This window comes from Anticarsia gemmatalis, chromosome 27 (genome assembly GCF_050436995.1).
Source record: "Anticarsia gemmatalis isolate Benzon Research Colony breed Stoneville strain chromosome 27, ilAntGemm2 primary, whole genome shotgun sequence".
NCBI classification, from domain to species: domain Eukaryota; kingdom Metazoa; phylum Arthropoda; class Insecta; order Lepidoptera; family Erebidae; genus Anticarsia; species Anticarsia gemmatalis.
This window is the reverse complement of record NC_134771.1, coordinates 2,502,816-2,515,688: the sequence shown is the minus strand read 5'-3', so window position 1 is coordinate 2,515,688 and position 12,873 is coordinate 2,502,816. Positions and strand designations below refer to the sequence as shown.

The window sequence follows — 12,873 nt, the reverse complement described above, 5'->3', positions numbered from 1 at the left end:
AGAATGAATACGTCTACTTTTTCAAAATTCCTTTTTGTACTACATAAACAGATTTGGATGATGGTGTTATTGCATAGTTATACATGACAATGTAAAAGCACTTAGCCAGTGTATAGAATAAAAGATGATCCCTCTCTCATTTTGAGAGTTGAGCCTAGTGGGACAGTATTGATTTAAATGTATTTTACTGTACGTTTAATTACATAGTTCTTACATATCTCTCGTCATAATTGATCACGAAGCTTTAACGCTACTACAACTGCTACAGAACATACGATTAAAAAATAACTTCTCAACTTCTTATCGAAAGTCAATGCAATAAATAAAAATGCACGACGCGTTGCAATCACATTAATTATCATAAGTGATTGAAGCCCCAACAAAAACCCACACAACGCCAAGAATGTCTCATACCAACAGTTTACTGTAATTCAAGAAAAACCTATCATAAAATCTGTTAGCAGTAACGCATTACAAAAACAACGCCATCTATCATTCTTAATGAGAAACTGTTAGTACCGCTACTCGATACTAGGTGGCAGTATTTATTTTACCGTTAAGCACCATTCAGTGCTGTCACGACAAAGTACCGTTGGACGGTTACTATAATGGCTGCGATGCACCGGTGACACATTTTGAAGTCCGTATAGTAATGAATTACAACGGTGATAGAAGCTAGAAAGCTTTAGGTTTGTAGCCAACACACTTTTGTTTTGTTCGAGCTGAGTTTTGTTCAAATTGTGAAGATTTGCATGTTAAAGATTATTGTAATGACTATAACTTTGTAATGTAAGACATTATTGGACGTTATGTTGCATTAAAATAACAGTACATAAGATTTTTACTAAACGTTATTACGTACCAACTCAGTAGAATAAAATATGTTCAATAATTCATATGAATATTACATCGAACAACTGTTTTTTGAAGTAATTAGTAGCAGAAAGATGAGCTAAAGATTAGCTCTCAAAAGTATTAGTATTTTTAGTTAGTATTATCGACAATAGGTGGCGTTACTTACCCATTATAATGATGGAATTGGTCACTCGAGCTGGGTGTTTGTTGCTGAGTGTCGTATACTGAGTCGGGCGCGGTATCTGTCTGCGCTCTCATTTGTGCACGATGGAATCGAACCTCGTCCTCAACCTTCTCTCGTTGTTTCTTAGACATTCGACCGAATTTCACCGCTGGAAACAAAGAAAAAACATGTAAATTACCGTGCGCTAGTTCTCCTATTTCCCGCTGCGAGCGCTAGCGTCGCACGAAAAAGTAATGACACAAATGACATAACAGGGAATCCGATATTCGCATCGTTCCCATGCCTTCTTGATATTCACACGACGAAAAAAACGCAGCTAAAATCGGTACTAACAATACAATGCAATTATGTTCTCAATGACACCTAGCTTCATCGCTTAGTTACTCAATACCTCGCACACACGCTCGAACTAAAGATGTGTGCGAAACGCGTTTGTGTGCATGTGTGCGTGGATAAACGGGCCTTGATTGGGTGTGTGTGTTATTGGCGCGCGTGTGTGCGTCCGGGACACTTCGGCCGTTGGCACACTGCCTAGTAGAACAACGAACTCGCGAACTCTGACGTATGTATGTATAGTACGAATAAGTGACGTATATCTCTGCTACGTAACGCCGCGATCCCGTTGGGCGGCAACCCGACCGATTTAAATTACGAACGGCTTCGAACAAAACCTTCCGTTCAGGTGACTATTTAATTTGATTGGTTTATTTTCGAGATTCGAATTTTAGTGTTCGTTCTATCGTCTACGATTCTTTGTTTAAAAAGTTCGATGACTTTACTATCCAGTGTTACTTGAGCTCTGTTTAGAAATATAAGGTTTGGTCAGACAGGTCTTGTAGACTGGTCGTATTTTTCTTTAAGAATTCTTCAACAGAGACTTCATAGTTTAGCGTCCCAGATAAATTTTCATACGACGCTTTGTGGAAACAATTAAAATGTATAACAATACTTGTTTTGTTCAAGAAATACAAAGAGCCAGTCTACGACCTGAATTTGTGTCAAAAAAATATTTATTTTCGTTTTAAATCAATATTTGAGACTAAAGAGTAGACTACCGTTTTATTTATAGTAGGATTACGTCAGATTTACTAAGTAGGTAGTTTAAACACGGTTTACAAGTGCTACTGTTGTGCTTTGTTAGTTAACATGAATAGAGATAATATATTTAGAAAATATAGCTCTATTACCTTTGTTATTATTTCTGAACCACAGTTCTTTAGTTCAGGCATGAAAGAAAAATTGTACTAAAGAATTTTCCTCGTAAAATGATATTAAAAACCCAAACGCATAACACATAACCGTAACAAAAACAAGAATAATAAATCACACGAATTACATAAAATCAATAAAAAATATAGGACGTTACTTGTTTAAAGAATTAGCAGTTGTAACATAAGCCCGTCCCGTGAGCATGTGTGCGTAATCGAACGTGTCTGTGTAGTTCGAATGTTGCGCGTGTGTGTGTGTCTTGTAAAAACTTGGATGTGTTTATGTCACGCTTGATGACTGCTGTTGCACAATGTGAAGTGATGCGACTGTTATTGTCGATAATTTATTTTTATTGCTTTTTTATTGATGATTTCGTAATGCGGTTTGAACTATTCGATGGTTTGAGAACGTGTGCTTAGTTGTTTGTATGTCTAAGCCTGGTGAGGTCTGAAACAAATTTATCTCTATCTAAATATATATTATTATCTAAACGATCAATTATAAAAATCCTTTTACTGATAATAAGAGACATTTTTAGTCAATGTATTGCTTTAAATTCACGCAGTTACTTTTTAAATCGTAAGTTTTTTATAACGTCAAAAACCGCGGGAAGAAATTAATGTATAATAATTATTACTGTGTTTAAATATACCAAAAAAAGAGTGTATATTTATACCAAAGACATTTTTAGTTTGAAATAAGTATGTGAGGATACATCAAATAAATATTTGAACAAACCAAATTAAGTTTTCTCAGTACTAGATTTTAATATGAGTTCCAGACTGATTGCTTGCCCACCCCCTAGGGAGTTAGGGGGTGGGGTTTCTCATCCCCCAAGCGCTTGGTTAGATGAGAATATATAGATCAATATTTAACTCTGTCACCAAGTCTTGAAAGAAAAAGAAACAGATCATTTATGTGATGTTTTTCAAAAAGGTTACTCGTAACCGGCGGTCCTGTATGACAAGATGTGTGGATGTGAATGAAGCAAGGGAAGTTTGTAAGGATCGTACCAAGTGGTGTTCTTTGGTCTATGTCTACCCTTTAGGTTTATTATTATTTCGAGCTTATTTCGAGATTTAAATACTAGGTACTAATATATTTAAAATCAGGTTTCAGTTCTTATTTATAAATAAGTACTCTAGTTTGCCCTAGAAATAAGGCTTTATTTTTTGTTACACGCAAATATTGAAAGTTCAATGAACTCTATATTTGTTAAGACCAATTCTACTGAAATTAAATATTATGTTTATCTGAATTTAGGTCTAATAGACAGGCTAGTCTAGGTTTTGAAATTATAAATAAATGGACCATAGGTCGTATATACGTATTGATGGTTTTTGTAGCGCGGGAGGTGGTGTGTCTTGGGTTCTATTCCCGGGTCAGGCAAAGTACAGATGGTTCAAATTTTAGAACATCCGTTGTCCCGTGTGAGAATCGAGCCCATGACCTCCCAGCGATATCGTAGCAACATGGCGACCTGAACCACTGCGCCACGGAGACAGTTAGTATTTATGTAAGTATGTACTAGCTGACCCGCGCAACTTCTCTAGCATCACATAAGAGAGAATGGGTCATAATTTTCCCCGTTTTTGTAACATTTTTTACTGTTACTCCGCTCTTATTAGTCGTATCGTGATGATATATAACCTATAGCCTTCCTCGATAAATAGACTATCTAACACTGAAAAAATTCAAATCGGCTCAGTAGTTCCTGAGATTAGCACGTTCAAACAAACAAACAAACAAACTCTTCAGCTTTATAATATTAGTATAGTTATAGCATATAGCCTTCCTCGATAAATAGGCTATCTAACACTGAAAGAATTCTTTAAATCGGACCAGTAGTTTCTGAGATTAGCGCGTTCAAACAAACAAACAAACTCTTCAGCTTTATAATATTAGTATAGATTTATCGACAATGATACTACACTAGTAATATTACGTGTATTGCGCAAGACGGCGTCACGGCACGCGTCGATGGCGACGCGCTATGTGCTCGCACGCTACAGTATATGACCAAGTTGACGGGTTTTAGGGGTATGCAGGGGTTTAGGTACACCTTTCTAAAATTAACCCTATAATATCCCACTGCTGGGCAAAGGTCTCCCGGAATAAGGAAGGAGGCCTTGAGTCCACCACGCTGACCAAGTCGGGTTGAGGACTTTACATTCCTTTAAGATATTTTAATGTTCTAAAGAACTCTTAGGCATGCAAGGTTGCATCACGATGTTTTCCTTCACCGTTGGTACAAACCATATTGTTTCGCATCCATACATAATATCGGGCCTAAGGTGTCAGTGTACAACATTATATAATGGGATAAATTTATTTTATTATGCTTATTTATGGTCAAGTCTAAATTTCTTATGTAGGTAGATAGAGATCAAAGTACTCTTACTGTCCTTACTAACTTCCCTTGCCTCATTCACATCCATACATCTTGTCACACAGGACCAACGGTTACGAGTAGATAAAAGTAATATTTTTGTTTTTCATTGTTTAGTTTTATCAGTTTGATAACAGATGGCACTATCAGTCATATTTTGGCTAGACATAGGCTGGCCTAGTTTTGTATCTAACAGGCTGGTGACATCACTCGTATAAATTGCGCTTGGCGATACAAACACTGGTTATAATCTACCTTTGAAATGGTAAAAGATATTTCAAATAGGTATAGTCGTTTTGGAGGTGACTCTAGACAAACTTAAATACATAATTCTAGCTTTTTCTATGATAGTCATAAACATAGATTTAATAATGTAATTTAACATGGTTTCTATATGATTATATTGCCCTTATTCCCATTTTTATATATTGATAAAAGTATGCCGAAAATTATTTTGGTGTAAGACACTGAAAAAATTCTAGTTCCGGAAAATAGACAATAGATGGCATTAGTAGTAGTAAACATATTATTTCCTCGTACTATTTCATTTTACTAACTGCCTCTGTAGCGTGGTCGATTGTGATAACGACTGCTGTCTAAGATGTCTTGAATTTGATTCTCAGGTCAAGCAAATTAAGCTTTTGTAATTTATAATTAAATATTTCTTAATAGTAGCCCGGAGTTTGGTAACGTGTCCGGTATATTGCAATAGGCTCGCCCCCTATTACATGGGACTAACATTGTTAATGGCGAAACGTGGTTATATTTCATACACCTCTGCCTACACCTTCGGGTATAACAGGCGTGATATTATGTATGTATGTATGTATGTACAATTTCATCATACAATAAACAATAAGGAAAACCCATTGTTTTTGGGATATTCTTATCAGATAAAAGGTCAACGGATTATTATCAGTCAGTTTCAGTCTAGACTTTCTGTCTGACCTAGATTTAAGGCTGTTTTTGTAATAGCTAAGCTATGTCAAAAGCCTTAAGGAGGCTTAAATTCGGTAGGTACGTTTAATTTTTGACAATCATTAGATTTTGATACAAATGTACCCAGAGTTTGATACCTCTGTCTGTCTGTAACGTTGTCATAGCTGAATAGCTGAACCGATTTTGATAAAATTTGGCATTAGGATAGTTAAATGAAACATAGGCCACTTTTTATACAATAATTGATCGTTCAATGACTTAACTAAGAGATGTTTTCTCAAACAGCTAGTTTATTAAGAACACACTAGGAGCGTTTATCAATTTTTTTATATATTTTTCGATTTTATCGAAAATGAGCTGTTCAATAGTTGATATAATATAATAGTAGGAAATTACATACATACATACATACATAAATCACAACAGTATTACATAATAATACTTTATAATTTCTTACAAGTCTATGACTTACGTTAGCATAAACAGTGTTGATAAGCACTGATAAGAGGTTGTTGACCCCGCGCTCGCTTCCTGATTACTCACGTGGCAAAGGTATGTAAAAATGCTTTTATTTATTTATTTTTGTTTAACTGTTGCGTTACGAAATTGCTGTACCTATTTTGGTGAAACTTGGTGTCATTGTTATTCAAAAGAACATTTCTTGCGCTTAAATACATCTTGGAATCTTAGCAATCGTAAACTGATATTTATTAATTACTAAAATATTTTTGCTTTCGATTTCGAACCAATGATATAAACATGTCATTTAAGAATAATCTGTAATGGCGCAGTAGTTTAAGTAGTCATCGCTGCGAATGGGTTTAGTAAGTTCGATTTCCACACAAATATTGTACAACGTAGTAACATAGTACCTTGACTACCATTCCCTGGTCAAAACATGTAAAATGGTACTTACCATCACGACTCATGCCAAGTTTGAGACATTTCTGCAGCCGACAGTACTGACATCTGTTTCTGTTGACGCGGTCCACCACGCACGCCTTGTTGCGCGGACACTGGTAGTTCACCACTGGAAATAAGGCAAGAGTTAGTATCTATCACTGGATGAAAGGGATGAAAGATTGGTGGAAGATGAGAGAGAGACAAGAATAGATGTTGCAGTTCTTATGGCATTGAGACAAATCTAGGAGAGATCGTAGGAGATTACGGCTGGAAATAAGGGAAGAGTTTATCATTGGATGAAAGAGATGAAAGATTGGTTGAAGCAAGTCAAAGACAGACAGAGAGAGAAAGAGGAAGGTGAAAATAGTTCTGATTGAACAGTGGCCATAGTAGTGACAGTAGATTAAAATAAGGAAGAAGGGGTAAAAGATAGGTTAAGCCATTAATAACAATAGGTAAAGCTGTTATTAGGAAGTAGAGATAATGATGCTAGCGGATCTAGGTGACTCATTCGGCGATAAAGAGGTAGTGGAAATTGAAGGTTTCAGAGAGTTTTATGTTACAAAAATTAATTTTCAAGATTTTTCTGATAACTACATACCTACCCAAGTATTTGGTCTAGGTTTAAATCCAGGTCCAGAAGTATATATTGGCTAAGATGAAAGGCTTTCTTCCCTTGACATCATGTTAGATTATGTAGACAAAACCAAGCCGAATCGTGTTAAACATAAATGAGAATTACCTCAGTTACTGTATTAATTCCCTAGTATATAAAATTGTGATACATCCAAGCATAGCCGAGAGTTTTATTAATTTATTCTCTCCGTTTCGACTTGGTATATTTAAAACTTTCTTTCTTCATAAAACGTACAAAAGATAATACCTTTTGTCCACAGAATTCCCTTTTCCCTTAGTTCTAAAAGATAATATGCTCTTGATAATCTTATACACATTTGACCTTCTTCTTCCGGGAACCCCTCCTAAAGTAGAGGTGTTGTAGTCACTACCTTTGCTCATAGAGAGAACTCCTAATTGCATAAATCCTTTGAGATAAAAAATTGTTCTTGAAGTGCTAAATTCCTTCGAATCTTTAAGCAGTTATCAAAGTCCAGACTTTCTTACTACCTTGCAGGATGATCAAACTTCCCATTGGTTTCATTTACAAGAACTAGTATAGCATTAAATGACATGACTGGATTGAATGACAGCTCTGAAGTCAAAAATATAATCGTCATACAACCCTCTCAATCTCAATGTATCTTTGCCATCCCTATACTGTCCCACTCAACAACATTCTCTACAAGATCTTAAAAAGTTAGTGATGATAATAATGATGAAAAATGTTTTTAGATCTCTTTCAGCCGATTCTTCCATCATCAGTTATACGATTTCCTATTAACTATCCCGAGATATTTAAAAAGAGAAGAACTAATCCGTGTCTCTAGCGGAATACAAAAAAAAAACTTTAATTTTTAATAATATTGTCAAAAGTACTGATCAGGAAATCGCACTACGTTTAACTTTATAAAAAGAATCACTTTGGTGTTCAACAATGCCAGAATTATTCTTAGCAAGTGGACTGAAGATGGAAGATCATAGCCGTACAATCTTTCATCCGGATGAAAGTATAAATAGCATCAAATAAGAAGCCGACCTGTGCTCTGCGAACGCCTGAAGAATCCTTTGCAGCCTTCGCAGGTGATGACCCCATAGTGGACCCCAGATGATTTGTCCCCGCACACCTTGCATGGTATTATCTCGATTTGAGCTGAAACAATAGAGAATATTACGTTAGATTATATTTTTTTACTTTATGAAGAAATTCTGGACTTCACGAGGGTGTAAGAAAAATTGTACACATAAAACACCTCACAAATTATTGTGAGGTGTTTTATGTGTACAATTTTTGCGTATAGATAGAAACTTACGAGTAATTAGAATATGAAAAAGTTCTGTGTGTAGATTTTTCGCTGATGAAAACCATACAAATTTGGAATTATAATGCCCAGGTCTAAAACCCAAGCATTTAAATATTAGAGTTAAAATTCCGCATTTATCACTAAAAGGGATTAAACTCGAGAATCCCTTAGCTATAGTAGCGAGATGATGTTGACCATTGGTCAGTTGGTTGTTCGTAATTTCCACGAAAAGCTGATTTTTCTACGCGCTAAGAAATTCTTAAAAGATTTGTTTAATCAAAAATGATATTATATACTTTTTAATCATATTTTATTAATTTGAAAACTTGTTTAACTCCTCAAAAATAGCAAATTGTCAACCACGTGTTTCCAAAAAAAAAATTATACAATTTTTTTTTCCAAATTATTTTTATCGAAAAATCCGCACACAGTTATCTGGCCATCGTTTCCGAACGAAACGTTTGGCTGCCATTTTCGGCTGGAGGTCGTCGACCCCGGCAAGGTCGGGCTGAGGTCATTGACTCTGTATACAGCGTGTTGATAGTATCCCTGTGATTCTTACGTCCGTTGGCTCATATGGAATATTTATTTTTAGAACTGATCGATGGATTCTTTAGTCGTTATTTTATGTCTTTAGAATCAAAGCCATGGGAAACAACTTTATTTAAGGCATAATTCTTTGGTATTTTAACAGGTATTGTATGAAGAATATTCCCAAAAAAAAGTTGCTAATAAAAGATTTGTTGAAATATAATTTATAGAAAATATTCTTTGAAGACAGTTGGCTACAATAATAGTCCTAAAAACAGTAAAGGTAGGTTCAGGTATTTAAATTAATTAAGCACTGCAGTAACAAATATGAATTCCAGTTTGATGTTAATTTCAGATAAATTCTACTGCTTTTGTTTTATACTAAATCACTTATACAAACATAACATAATATATTGCCTTTTTCTATAGAGGTAGGCCAAAGAACTTCTTACTAAGGTTTATACATCTTCAATACGTTAATTGTACTAACGATTTGTAATTTAAATACAAAACATTAGCAAATGTAATTGTATGAATAATATACATACAATATAGTAAAATGTTTGGATAAAATTTTATTCCGAATACATTAGTTTTATTTTGATATACGGACATTTACGAATTATCTATATCCTATGAGTAATATAATTAATTCTTTAATGTATTATTAATTGTTTTAACTATTATCTGTCTAACGATAGCCACGTGTAAGCGTAGAATTTTCCCTTTTTTACATAGTTTTAATATAAATATATATTTTCTTGGATTAATATTATAAATAGATAGTTTTTAAACTAAGCTTAAAGGTTGTCATTGGCTAAGTAACCTTATATTTTAGCCTATATTGACTACAAATGAAAATATAGTTTTCATACAATATTGCAAACAGTATCTTATGTAATCCGACTATCTTTTTGACGATAAATTCTTCCGTGATAGGAAGTTATCTTTAACCAAACGTTAGTCTAAGTTATAAACTATCTATGTGCCAATTTTCATCAAAATCCGTTCAGTAGTTTTCGAGTAAAAGAGTGATAAACACACTCACAAACTTCTAACTTTATCTAACGCTTTATGTGCCGTTGTCAATAACCTACCAATAGTTAAAGAAACAGATAAGTTGATCAACAATTTACTAAACCATTGTCAAAAATATTGCGTAGAACGGAACGCAAAAACAATAGTTTTGAAAACGTTCCTTTTTACGCAATTTAATGACAATGCGATTTGCAAACGGATTTGCAATATCCTTTTTGATTGAACTTTGGAATTTATGCATGTTAAATTATCTATGGCTTTTGTTTTGTATTGGGCAAAGTTGCAAAATTAACACTTGTTTTAATGGTAAAGGAAAACATCGTGAAGAAACCTTGCATGCCTGAGAGTTCTTTAACAGTACTTGCAGGTGCAAATGGCCACATATTTTGTGGTTTAATATATCTTAAAGATAAAATCATTAAGTACTACATTATTTTTATAAATAAACACAGGCTTACTAAATATAAGTACATTATATGTTATAGACATTTGAAAAGGTTCAACTTTAACGTATTACCACTCCTTTGAAAACACTCATATCCTAATAAATTTAAAACCATTTCTCACGATAAAACCACATCAAAACCAGCGAAGCAATTCTCAACATTTCAACAAAAATCAATAGACATATCTCTGTTTCACTCGACATAGCGCCCTCTCGCTCTAACCCAGCTGATCGTGACGTCACCGGGCAACGACCGCGTACATGTACAGAATTGTATCACGCCCTGCTACGTCACAAAACAGTTAGCCTTTTGAATTTGAAACGTTTAACAACAGCCGATCGATCTCTGAGGTTAAGCCACGCTTGCCGAGGATGTCCTATAGATGGGTGAGCATCTTATACATATCGTGTTTCGGAAGGCACGTTAAATTGTGGGTGTCATTTTTAAAGATCTTTGACTGTCGTTAACAGTAGTCAGAAGCTTGAAAGTCTGACCGAAGGGTATCGTGTTGTATCCCAGGTAACTGGGTTGTGGAGTTCCGATAGGCAGTCAATTCATGTAAAACACTGGTATTCAGCTGCGTCCGGTGAGACTGGAAGCCGACTCCAACATAGTTTGGAAGAAAGGCTAAGCTGATATAAGTATACGTTCCAAAACACTGGCTGTTACATAATAAGATTCGATAATCGCAAGTTTAGTTTTTTTTTCGTTCAAATTTAGATTATGAGGTTTTAATTCAGTAGAAGGACGTTTGTTTTTTATTTGTAGTGTTTAAATTTAGATTGGGTATGCGGTTTGGAAAGGTCATATGTGTTATGTTATTGTGATTTGATATGTGCCTTTTTGGAATTAGATATTAGGGTTTTCTGCATCGTTTGTTGAAAGAATGTGGTATTAGTTATTTTGTGGGTTTACTGTAAAATTTTGGATGTTCTTTTGGCCAGACTTTTATTGCTAAAATTTGTGGTCATATTATTATAATTACTTTCTCTTATTAGAAACTTATTGGGAACAGTAATACAATTCAACCATACAACTCAAAAATTCTTTCTCAACCTGTCAAACGCAACTTAAATTCCACATCATTACCACCTGACAAGGCTTTCAAGTCTCATTGCAATTTGCATTCAATATAGAGCTCAAAAATGTACACACCCACTATACGTCACGGGTCAACGACCTGAAGCCTCAGAACAAGGCTCTAGTCCCAAATTTGAATTTTAATCTAACGGCTTACGTCACAGGTCAATGACCGCCTGTCCGAACTAGCGTTGCTGATACAAACTTTTATTTTGCTACCCTTGTATTCTTATCGCGACTCTATTTCCACTGCGTAAGGTTAAATTTAGAATGACAATTATTTTGCGAACTGTATAGTCAAATTTGCGATGTTCGAAATTCGTATGCGAGAATTCTAGGAATATGTTTTTTTTTTTAAAGTTAATGGCAAAGTTGGACTATCAAAAAATGGCAAAGATTGAATTACGAAATAAAATATTCTTCATAGTTAAAATGCGTATTTAAATATAAATTACAAATGTGTATAATTGTGTTATAAATATTACTTTTTTACTCGGTTTTATAAATATAATTGTACAGTAGCAGCTGTCGCTAAAAATATTTTCAATCCGAATGACTGAAATAATGTCTGCCTCACGATTAAAATAGTCTCAATGTGTTTACATTTATTTAAATCGACTAGCACTGCGCCTTGATTTCCTCGCTTCAATACAAAAATAAATTATTTATTTTTAATCTCTTTTTACTACTGATGTAGAGCTATCAAGCAAATTATGGCAAAGTTGACAGGCAATGTTACAGTGTTTCTGAACGTTCAGTTTGTGATCATCATACTTTTTAACAGCTGGTCAAAATGTAAAATAAAATGATTATTAATTTTTGGTAGTAAAAGCAATGTTTTTTGTCAATAAAATAGTAAAGGAATCCCCCTTCACGTTGACTGATTATTATCCAGTACCTTATTTACTAGTAAACAAATTTTAATATATAACACTCTGAGAAGTATTTGTTATTGTCAATCAAGCTGTCTAATTAATAGCAGTTTTCATGAAAAAACTGTATTTCAGAAATAATTACCCTTTTTTACAAAACAATACGAGAAGCTTTATATATCACTAAGTGTATTCAGGCATTTGGCTTAAGATCAGCTGTGCAAGTTCATTGACCTCCGTACCTATTGTCTTAATAATGTATTGTAATCGATTCCTGGACGATTGCACAAGTTTCAAACTCATTGTGCATTACTATGCTTCAAATAAAAGGTATTTAAAAGAAAAAAAAGGTTTTTGTTCTCCAAAGGTTGGTAACACTGAGTCAATTGAAGTTTGAATATGGAATGGCTTTATGGAATTTTCGGAAAATTTTAAAGTAGAATGCTTTATTTTTTTGTCTGTGGTTTTTAAATATTCTTTTTTATATTCTAATTTGAATTTAAATATA

General features: G+C 34.2%; 1 protein-coding gene across 7 annotated transcripts in view; it reads right to left on the bottom strand.

The window, feature by feature from the left end:
- The window catches only part of Hr3 (nuclear hormone receptor 3 ROR-beta), a 138,461-nt gene that overhangs the window by 7,846 nt on the left and 117,742 nt on the right, over nt 1-12,873 (bottom strand). For all 7 annotated transcript variants that reach the window (XM_076131881.1, XM_076131878.1, XM_076131880.1 and 4 more), the window contains 3 exons: nt 8,134-8,247; nt 6,493-6,606; nt 1,022-1,187 (listed from right to left, as the gene is read on the bottom strand). In XM_076131881.1, the coding sequence (XP_075987996.1) occupies nt 1,022-1,187; nt 6,493-6,606; nt 8,134-8,247 (394 nt within the window). The remainder of the gene's footprint in view (nt 1-1,021; nt 1,188-6,492; nt 6,607-8,133; nt 8,248-12,873) is intronic.